We start from the raw sequence: 11,473 nt of genomic DNA on the forward strand, positions 1-11,473 counted from the left end.
CTCTATACTTGTTCATTGACACGTATATCTTGTGAAGTGCGTGTTCGTTTCAGTGTACGACTATGTCTGCAGGTTCAATAAAAAATCCAACATAGAAGCCCTCCTGTCCAGATACATTTATTCTTTTTGCAATGCAGCTATAAGAACAGAAGCCAGGAGTTACAGATAATATATGTACCTCAATCACGATAATACAAAACATCACCCCATCTTGTATTAAGCCCGTCTCTAAAGTATGGCAATTATGTCTATTTAAATATCTATCCAAACGTAGCCAACGAATGCGCATTAATTCACGCACAAGAAAATTCTTATGCGGAAAGTCTGGAATATGTGACGGCAATTTTCAGACAGTCGTAAGCGTAAGTGTGAGTTGATTTAAAACATTTGGAGAGAGTTGTTATGATGTATCAAAGCATTTATTCATAAAGCAACATTGATTTAGGCACCCTTGTTTGGAATTAGTTTTAATTGACACATACGTGAGCATGGTTCTCGTAGAATTGGGTTTTAAAAGGGATGTAGAAAGGTACATATTCCTGGTGTTTCTGAACTCATATATTTGATTGCGAATTTGACGCTCGCGCGTCCAATAGAGAGTCATGCGAACCATTCTGGTCACAAAAACTAAAAGCAGTCAACATGAAAATTATTCAATTTCAATAAATTATTTTTTACTGCGATGCCATAAATGCGCCCGCCTGTATTACATGTTTTACCAACCAACTTAATCAAAAGCCACGCACCTCAAACGGAGAAGCCGTTTTGTTCTTGCCAGCTTTCATCCATTTAATTCATTAAGTGGTGGGCTTCAGAGGCAAAACATCGTTGATGTTATGTATTTAATCATTTATTTCACCAAATAACTCCCATCTGCATTCACTGTCCATGCTTAGTTTTATTCTCCTACATTTTTGTCTCGTTCTCTCCTCCTATCTTCTTTTCTCTATCTCCTCCTTCTTCCCGATAGAAGAGGCAGGCGTTGTGCCCCTCTAGGTGGCAGGTGTCAGCCTGCTCTTTCCCTCTTTCCTCTGTATCATTGTGTATTTTTGTATCCTAATAAATAAATAAATAAATAAATAAATAAATAAATAAATAAATAAATAAATAAATAAATACATTCAGTAAAGTAAATCTTCCGCAAAGATGATGACAGCAAAAATAACTAAATGGCGTTTCCCTGTTCTCAATATCGATCCTAGTCGAGAAGTAAAAGAAAAAGTGCCGCTCAGTGTAAAAATCACAAGGCCCGGTTACTTTTCATATTAGTACCGATGTATCAGATTCGCATACTCATTACGAAGTGAAGGGTTCCAGCACGTTGCGAAGCGAGCACAAGGAGAGGTACACACAGGATAAAGGATGGATTCAGACTTTGTCCTATGCGTCTCTTTTCTTCTGCTGACGTCTTAACATGCTGGATCATTTCCCTTTGTCATGAGTACAGCCTTTGTCCTGCGCGTCTCTCTCCTTGGGCTCGCGTCGTAACCTGTTGCAATGCTTCACTTTCTCATCGCGTACAAACTGACCAAGAAAACCACACTGCTAACGAACTCATCCTTCTTGTAAAACAATGGCTGGTATTTGTGGTTCGAAAGCGATATAGTACAATATGTAGTGAGCCTGTCCAGAAGGCCGTGACCTAGAAAGCTTCAATGTGCCCTCAGCTACTTTGCTGACAAGACACGTGCAAAATGTAGGGGAACTATTTGCGAACAAACAGTGTTGACCCATCAATCTTGAGAACTCTGACACATCTGCTGGCCGTATGCGACATTTACGCCATTGACATCGAGATATTGACCTCGTGAAAACTGTATTTGCGTCGACCTTGTTTACGGAATCGATTTATCACAGCATATCGGTAATAAGATCGGTAATAAGATCGTTAGCTTATTTCGAACCACCACCTCTGATTTGGCATCAGTAAGCCTACTGCGCTCCGTTATAGGCAAATATCGCTAAGCACTAAAATGAAAACAAAGGTCGGGGTGCATGGGCACAAACCAACTACACAAAGACGACGCGTGCCATACTAAGCGACTATACGAAACAATTTATTGCACCTGCAGTTGTCTAGTCTTTGCCGCTGAGTACTAAACTCAATGTTGACGATATTCCTAGGGTTACTCCGCCTGCAGGAACGTTACCTCAGTCACCACCATGGTCCACCTGAAAAGGCAAGAAGAGGCTGGCAAAATATTTTGTATAATTGAGCAGTCGCTTATGGCAAGGTACTGTTACGCCATCTTATGACATCCTCTATTCAGAGCTCCGCCTATCTTTGCGCTAGTTCACATTGTTAACACAAATCTATAATGCGTCTTGTAAGAAAAAAAAGGAATGCAAAAAAAATGACGCACATTGATAGCATTGTAGGCCGTTGAGGAACCTCTTTTTTGAAGCTGAACTAATTAAAGGGGTGTATGAAAATCAGATCCTCACTTATTGCTTGCTTTTAGCTTTTGTATCATGGTTGAGCTAATAAAGATCTTCTGTATGGACAAATCATCACGATTTTGGTCAGGTTAACGTGCGCGCACGTGGATACCGCCGCTGTCTAAAAGTGCCACGAAGGTTAGACTAATGCACCCCTCAATAGAACAATGTACATATCCATCTGCCCGACAGATGCCCTATACATAGAGCCACATTGTTTGAGTGGTAAGAGCGCACAGAGAGCTCCAAATTTTCCAGGTTGCACTGCGAGAAGGAGAATGCAGTGTGTAACAATTTTACTGGCCACCATATTCTTTGAACTTGTATGCACAATATGTAAGTATCTCTTGCTTGATTTTTTACATATACCAATCATTATGAAGAAAGAAACAATAGGCCACATTGACTGAACACCATAAAAACAATTATTTTCCTTGGGGTAGACCGAGTATTTCAGCTATTGAATAGTCGTGTATATGTCAGTGAATTGTCTCCCCTTTGCTCTTCTACTATCCACTAAAGAATTTGAATTGTTGTCCGATAAATGAATAAAACAACTATGTCATTTTCTTTCGCTGCCTTTGTCTGTATATCTATTTTACTGCCATATGCAGTTTCATGGGTGCTCCTATTTAATGACGGGTGATGTGCAACGGCGTATTCTCCTTTCGAAACATGCAATAATTCAGTGAACGTTATTATCACGTTAAGCACTGTAAAATCCAAAATGAGGACGTTATTAGGAAGCTACTGAGAAAATATACGGAAAAGTTTTCTTCTGTTCTCTTTTAGTATATCATCTTCCTTTTGTAACTAGTACTATCACGTAACTGGGCATGTCACGTAGCATTAATTTTGCGGGCACCTGCACTAAGCAGAAAGTCACTAATTCATAATCGATAAAAAGTTCTGAACTGTCTATCCGGACGTTTCGCAAACCGAGCTACAACGTTCTAATTGTAAATTTTCGCCCCACTTTGTTGCTTTAGACATCAGCTTATTAACGTTTTCTAAATAAGCACTAAAGCAGGACACAAATATAGCCTCACTTATTCCATGCAATAGTCAGCAACACGCGTGTCGTCATGAAGTGCGCCGACATATTTATAAACTCTGGCTGGAGTTAGCTGGGACACTGTGTATAGGCTTGAGCAAATCTATTGCGAGCAAAATATTCATAGCATTCGTCCTTCCTCTTCGTCATCCGTATATAATCATCGTCATTGGAAGCGTCTTCTTCGTTCGAAGGGTTGGTAAGGCGACTCTACCAAATAAACGACATCGAGACCACAACTGTGCTGTTGTCTTGCAGAGTGGTGGAGGTACTGGGTACTTTTATCTGTTGGAATCATACAAAAATGAAGCTGATAGGTTGAATCATGATGCGTTAAGGCAGGAACAGGTACGATTTCGGAGACGTGCTACTCATATCTGCAGAACATACGGTCATATCTTGAGCCCGCACGTGCTACCAAAACTAGCTTGTGAATAAAGTTAATCGTTCCAGCAAGCTGAAAAGACCTCTTGGGACCTTGCAGTCTGTTTATTGATAACTTTGTTTAACACGAAGTAATAGAAATAGCGCGACGGAGTTTTAGGAATGCTGTAGTTGGACCCGTGCAATAGTTTTTTAGATGACGTGGCAGGTTGGTGGCTCAGCTATTACGGTGCCGAACCCGAGAACACGTGTTCCATTCCTAGCTACGGCATTCACAATTCGAAGGGGCAAACTGGCATAAACGCTGTGTACTCAGCTGCGGGTTAAGAAACCCCAGTTGTCAAAATTATTCCGAAGTCACTTATTACGGCATGCGTCATAAATACACCGTGATTTAGACATGTAGAACTACACAGTTATTTTGGTAATTCTATATGCCTCACCTTAAAACATGTGAACTATCAGAAACTAAGCTTGAGCAGCAATCTAAAATTCATCTGTATTTGCAGAATAAATAATGTACTACAACATTCAATCAAACTTTACTTTGATAAAATTATGAAAATCAAAAAAGAGGATGAAGAAGCAACACTAAGCAAGTGAAGCCGGCTCGTTTTCGCGCCTCATAAGAGAAACAAAATGTACACGATCCCTCATGCATTTGCGTAACATGACTCGAAGGCGAAAGCCATCATTTTCTTTTCCTTTCAAGGCTACTGGATTGATTGCCGTTGAAAGCTTTCCGCACACAGTGTGATTGTCACTGCCTGTGTGATCGGACGCGTGGGACGCTTTCGGCACCTCACGTGGTTTTGCAGTGCCTCGAGAATCGGCCCACGTTCGTGCAAGCGATTATGTCATGTAATGATGTCACCATGTCACGTCTCGTCATGCGACTTCACAGTGACTTCGCAAATTTTGGTGACCGGCGACACAATGATGGCATCAAAGGGTGACGTCATCGCATGAATTTTGCATCACTCGTGCTGACGCCGACGGTCAGTTTTCGTGTTTGAGGAGGCATGTAAGGCTTTGGTCTTAATGATATTAGAGGTGGATTAGCGAGGCACGAAATAGTGCCAGCCATCAAGGCCAGAATGCTGTTGAATACGCTAAAAGCCATGGAGTGGTGTCTAAGGTTGTTAGAGGAACTCAGTGCGCCTTATACACTGCTAGTTATGTCAGCCCTAGCAGTATTTATTTCACATGGGTGTTTTGTTGTTCAGCTAAGTAAGATTATAATGAAAACAAATTTTGCCACCAACATTGCAGCACCATGCTGCCTTCCCATCGCTTTTCTGTGTACGTAAACCAAGCTTCATTCGTGCGCAAATGTACTTGCACACTAGATTCCTCGTGGGAAATTATGGGCGTTCGCTGGCTCAGATGAAGAGCGAGCTCCGCATTGTTATCATCCGAGTCAGAGCGCCGTCGCACCGAGCCGAATGTGTGCACCTTAAGGGAAAGTTACACCCACAGCTCTGTTGAGGCAAATATGGGGGAGGGAAGCAAAAAGTATTCAGGGCAGCTCAGCCTGTAAACACCCCCGAAATGCCCTGCGGTTCTCTCTTATTGGTCCATACTTCCACGAACTTTCCTCATTCATTTCTCCCAAGGAGTCATTGTAACGATGTGTATGGTCGTCGAAACACAACAAACTATCTTGCATACTCGCCTTCTTTTGGATGCAGCGAATGCGAAACAACCGATTTGTCCACCCACGTCTTGCGTCGTAACGGCCGGTGCCAAGGACGTAAAGTGCAGTGGCAAACAAATAAATAAAAATTGGACCTATGAATGGTCCAGCCCGCGTACACCTCGCTGTGTGGTCTTCTCAAACCATCCTCAAACCTGAGAAGTTCCAACCACTCAGGAGAGCGTATGCACCGTACAGCAATTGCAATAGTAACCGCTTGGTTTGTTGTGGCGGCCAGTCTTGAATACGGAACGTAAGTGCTATTCAAACGTGGTATATTAGCAACCACACATTTACACTACTTTCTTGCTCTTTACACACCCAAATGCATTTTTTATGGCCGTTTACATCATAAAGCCACAATTTTAGCAGGTTCTGATTCCTTTTGTTTATTCGTTATGAAGGAGAATTCCTGGATGAAAATTACTTTTACTTATTAGTTAAATTATTAACAAAATAGAAGCATGTAGTTATGGTTGCAAATGTGCTTTCATTTGTCGCAACATGAAAGCTTTGTGCTTTCTCATTTGTGCTTTCTAAACATATCCCAGTACCATGTGAGCCCTGAGCTACAGTCTGTCATTAAAGTGTTGGGAGCACATGGCCAGGGGGTTCTCGGTGAGAGCGAACATAAAAATTCCACTTAGGGCATATTAATTTTCGGCAACGACCATTCCGTAACGAGCATTCGGTAACGACCCCCGTGTGACTCGGAAGAAACTTGGTTCGAGCCAGATTATTTGCAGGAAAGCTTGAGTCGACATTTTAATCATCATAAACATTTTTTAGTCTTCACAAGTTTATGTAATCACAATAAGAAACATTGGGAATGATTGTGGGCCCTGCCAAAGACATAATTTATTCTGTTAAAATTTAGTAAAGATATTGCAGTTAAGGATATTAGCGTTACAAAACAGGTAAACAGGTTACAAAACAGGTAAAAAAAGAGGGGACACCAAACATGGTAAGGCACGGTAAAATAAAAAAAAACGGTTAATCGTCGTCGATGTTCACCTTTCATTTCATCAATTTAGTCGATTATACCTTTTCGAGTAATCAATTTGCAGACAGTGCCATGAGTGACGCGGAAATGCTGAAATGGCTCTGAAATCCCCAGCTATAGAGGCGACTGTGACGTTACGGATTGTGCGTGCTTTGCGGGGTGGAGCGGCTATTTAGTGCCGATTAATTTGTAGACTTAGGGTTGCTAGACGTTTCGGCACATCGATTGCATTCTAACAGCATGACCTCCTACATTTTTACCGCACATATATCGAGCAGTTGATGGAATCGGTTGACATGGGCAGTCATGCTTCGTGATCAAGTTTTCAAGTTTTGGATGCAAATATGTTCTGCACCCAAATTTGTTTGTTATCGGCTGCTGCCGTTGTCCTTCAGTAAGTTCAAAGCTTCAAATGCTGCCCTCGTCATCCAACGTGCTTGCTCAACTGCGAATTCAATTTGTCACGTAGGAAAAAGCAAACCAAGAAAGATAAGAAGAACCAATAAATCTGGCAACTCAGGATCTGAGCTAGCAGATCTGTTTTGTTCTATTTAGGCGGCAATGCATATACACTGTATTGAATGAACTAGATTGTTTTTCTAAGATTGGTCAATCAATATGGGCAAAAAATGCAGTTCCATTCTTATGTAATTGCGCCAAAGACACTGCAAACAGGGAAGCAGCGTACAAAGAGGGATAGTTCCGTTCTTAGCTCTGCAGGATAAAGATTCATTTGCCCAACCACTGACTGACCGTCACGTGAATAAAGCCTAAATCGGCTTCGTATATTCGACCCCTATGTTTTGTCTATAGCGACAGTAGTAAACTACAAAAGTGCCACCCTAATCATGCAACCTACTTCCACGACAATCGATGAAAGGTCACAAATAGTTGCTCTTCAGCAGTGTAATCCCTTCACCCCCAACCCCACCCCCAAAGGCACACTTAGACGCTCTGGAATGAATAACATTTTTGAAAATTTTGCGAATGACACACTCCCAACAGTTGGGCAAACATACCATTCTTGAAACGTTGAAAATACTGTTGCTTATAATCCAAAATAATAGATGCCAAATTCAGAGAATGCGCTGTGCATGTTCATTATACGATCAAACAGCTAGTGCATGTTCATTATACGATCACAATTAGCTTGAACAATATAATTAAATAGCACTGTTCATCCACAAACAACGTGACTGGTGGTGATGATGATGTTGCCACAGGTGGGGTTAGCCTTTCAGACCTCGCCGGCAATCGCTCCGCCTGAGCGACCCTTTCCATAGAGTATGTCTTATCATACATCACTAGAACATGTCTCTAGCACAAAATGTAAAAGAATAGCAGCCACTCAGGATACCAGCCTTCGCACAGCTTCCGGAAGCAACATCTCTTTACAGCATCCATGGGTAAACTCTTTTCGTCATAGGAGATGATAAAATATGCATAATGATTCTCTTTGCTGTTCCACGCCCACAGCTGGGTCCTCGCCGTGCGGCTGCCTTGAAGAGCCAGCGACCGGCAATAAACGGAGAGATAAATATTGCAGACCTCACTTGGTGCCCAAGTTGGAGCGACAAAAACGCCGTGACTGCATCTGCAGACCAGGATTTGTCCGGAATTCCTGGGGTGACTGCATAACCAAGAAGGAATGCATGCACTGCAAGTGCCATCCCAACAAGGACTTCAACGTGTGCGCTCGGGCATGCCCAGTGATCTGCAATGAGCCGATACGCACATCATGCTCTAAAGAGTGCGTGTTCGGGTGCGACTGTCCTCCTGGTTTCGTACGGTGAGTTGCAGTGTTTCCTCGTGACGGTGCGATCATTTGTACACTTCCATATTTGTGCTAGAAATGTACGGCCGTACCTTGCATTACATGTGCACTACGGCTTATGATAATTTAACTTTTTAGCGACAATCACATAGCGTAAATGGTATACATCAAGTGGTTTGTTTTATCCAGTATTGTTTGTTTTATCTAGTATTATTCTCAAAAGACGTTGAACTTAGCGGGGCTTAGTGAGATCAGTCCGGTGTTTCTAACCACCAAGTGATATTCATTTTCACGACATCAAAGTTCGAAATGTGTTTTGGCGCAGTTTTCTATGAAACATCTACAACAGCACTCATTCAGGGCTTCTAAACTACCGCGCTGTTGACTTGAAGCGGCCGTGTCTTCTTTATATAATAAAAGAGTGTTCGTGAGCGGATGCTGCTAAAATTCTTCAGTGTTCTTTCTGTTCTTATCAGTAATCAGAACTTTTCTTGCAGGCATGCACGTATATCACAATATATTTAACCATATAGTTCTTGCAGGAATACAAAACGATAGACACATATTTAAAAACTTGGGGAAAATGCAGCTTCGAAACTAAATATTCATAATAAACGTACCACTAGCTTCTTTCATAGTTTGTGTTGAAGATTTACTCTTAAAGAAACATATCCAAATATTCACTTCCAGGCACAATAAGTACTAGAGAAATCACTATTCTACACTGACAGTGCTCTTATATTGTGCTTAGGTATTTATAAACCAGCTAATAACTGCGAATTCTCGCATAAACGACCAGCTAGAATACTAAACAACCAACCGATCAGAAGTACCCCCGCATTTTACCTACAAAAAGACCATCGCGTCTCTCTGTGTGCAGCTTGGGACCTCTTTGTACAACACGGCTGATATTCACCTTTCTTGTCGACAGGGACCGCAAGAAAAAGAACCGCTGTGTCAAGGCAACGAAGTGCGCCCTCAAATGCCCAGCACATTCTAAGTTCCAGTTCTGTGTGTCTACCTGTGCACCTAAGTGCGGTAGACGCACGAGCGGGACTTGCGCCACACGTTGCCAAAGAGGCGGCTGCGTCTGCGATCAAGGTTACGCCGAGGTTGAGCACAACGGCAATACTATCTGCGTGCCACGGGGAGAGTGTTACCGATACACTGTAGGGGCGACATCGCTTCATCCTGGCGGTCACGGGCTTGTAGGCGGTAGAATAACTTCTGCAGGAATGACAGGTGGCATTACTGCACGTACAGTGGGTACAGTTTCATCTGGATCAGGAATAATTCGACCGGGAACTGGATCTGGCATGACTGTATCTATGTCACCTGGCTTTGGCGGTACTTCAGGAGGTGCACTCTTACCTGGAGGAGTACAACGTCCATCAGGCGCAATAAAGATTAACGATGCATCTTCCGGCGGCACTTATCGAATTGGCTCTCTTAGTGGAGGTATCGACGGCGTAACAGGTGGCACCACTGGCCCTTACCCAACGCAGCCAGGAGCAAATACTCTCAGTACACTATCGTATGGTACTGATGGAAATGGTGTCACCGAGACCCTACCAGGTGCAGGAGCAGGTGGTGCTGTCGGTGGCGGTATTGTGGAAGGCGGCGCTAATTTAAACGCTCGCGCTAATGCTTTGACTAGTGCATCTGCGGTTAGTTCAAACGTGGATAGACGCCGAACATCAGGCAACATTGGAGCACCCATAGCTGGCGCAGTTTTAGGAGGCTTAGCGGTAGCTGGAGTGAGTGCAATAGCCGGAGGACTGACAGGCATGGGGGACGCTGGTCACCGCGTAGGCAGACCTTGTGTAGGCACACGCTGCGGGGCCTCTGCGATACCAAGTGGCGGCCGAGGGGGATGTGTCCGCTGTAACATGCGCAATTGGGGATAAAGGTGTTTCATGCAATAACATAAAATTCTTTTTATAGACAGTCATGTGGAAGAAAGAATCTCGCCGAAATGGTTGTCGAAAGAACGTATCCTATGAGCATTTCCGTAATATATCTTTTATTGCAAATGTACAGAATGTTTAATCGCTATTAAGAATGGACAAACTGTTGCCTAGCTATTGATTGTTTATATGGCGCCCTAGAAGCTAGTATTCTTATTCCTTGCATTCTTCTTAGTTTTCTATTCAAGACTAATTTGAATCTTGCTAAATAAACACACCGAAGTAGGACACTGTTGTTCTTGTGTTTTTTTCTTGTCTGCGTGACCTGCTGAATAAGTTCCACATGCACGGTAACTGATTGGGTGTACCGAAATTTCATGGTTCTTTAATAAATAGACGCGGCTGTAACAAACACAACTCTGCTCAATCAGGACAACATTACGAAAGTTAAACCCTGCGCTCCATGGCATTGTGGTACATGTAGGACGAAAAATCGGGAAAAAAATGAGCATAACAGAGCTTCTGATTAGCCAATTCGCTAAATGAAGAGAAAGCGTACAAGAGGCGGCGCAGTCAAACAGGTTTTGAGCAGAACCAACTGACGAAATTTTCTTTTTTTGTTGTTTTTAATAGTCGTGCTGAACAGTTCTTCCTAATAATTTGCGTGAAGTGACGAACTCAAATTGAGCGAATGGTTGCGGAATACGGGTGACAGAAACATTTCCCCCAGCAGTGGTAGTTTACGGCACACACAGTCCATATGCAAGACAACTTTTACTGCGGTAAACATTGGTAGCCACTGTAGTCAGCATCCCCGCTTTTAAATAACGGATGAACTAAAATAGTTAAATCTGGTTGTCATAAGACGGACGAATCACTTCCGTGGCTTCCTATGGTTACCGTCACTTTTGAGGTGCTTGCAAGTCTTGCATTTGGAATGAGAAGATAAGATGTCAATTTAATGGTACCTCGGAAACACTTGCCAAATGGTGCCCACTTAATTATTTTTCAGGTAAGCAGTTTTGGAATATTCCGTGACAAGTGACAATAACAAGATATGATCACGGTACTCTGAAGGTATAATTTTACCTGCTTTAGCATGTCTTTATTGTTTCTATTGCGGCAATTGGCGACCGTTGATATTTCGGAGAACACTATTTTAATGCGCTCTTTGCTTGATAATATTGCATACTAATTAGGGAGAATATTATTTACG

The 11,473-nt window shown here is 42.5% G+C and overlaps 1 protein-coding gene across 1 annotated transcript; it reads left to right on the top strand.

Moving 5' to 3' along the window:
• Positions 1–2,653: 2,653 nt before the first annotated feature.
• LOC119401647 (zonadhesin-like) lies at positions 2,654–10,545 on the top strand. The gene is made up of 3 exons (XM_037668556.2): positions 2,654–2,775; positions 8,053–8,365; positions 9,282–10,545. The coding sequence occupies exons 1-3, from the start codon at positions 2,718–2,720 to the stop codon at positions 10,255–10,257; spliced, it is 1,347 nt and encodes a 448-aa protein (XP_037524484.1). The 5' UTR covers positions 2,654–2,717; the 3' UTR covers positions 10,258–10,545.
• The last annotated feature ends 928 nt before the right edge of the window (positions 10,546–11,473 follow it).

This window comes from Rhipicephalus sanguineus, chromosome 8, assembly GCF_013339695.2.
Source record: "Rhipicephalus sanguineus isolate Rsan-2018 chromosome 8, BIME_Rsan_1.4, whole genome shotgun sequence".
NCBI lineage: Eukaryota > Metazoa > Arthropoda > Arachnida > Ixodida > Ixodidae > Rhipicephalus > Rhipicephalus sanguineus.

Excerpts from the sequence above, each read along its gene's own strand:
- LOC119401647 (XM_037668556.2), top strand. The coding sequence starts at position 2,718 with ATGCAGTGTGTAACAATTTTACTGGCCACCATATTCTTTGAACTTGTA. Across the intron at positions 2,776-8,052 it reads TGAACTTGTATGCACAATAT|CTGGGTCCTCGCCGTGCGGC; the intron begins GTAAGTATCTCT and ends CCACGCCCACAG. Across the intron at positions 8,366-9,281 it reads TGTCCTCCTGGTTTCGTACG|GGACCGCAAGAAAAAGAACC; the intron begins GTGAGTTGCAGT and ends TCTTGTCGACAG.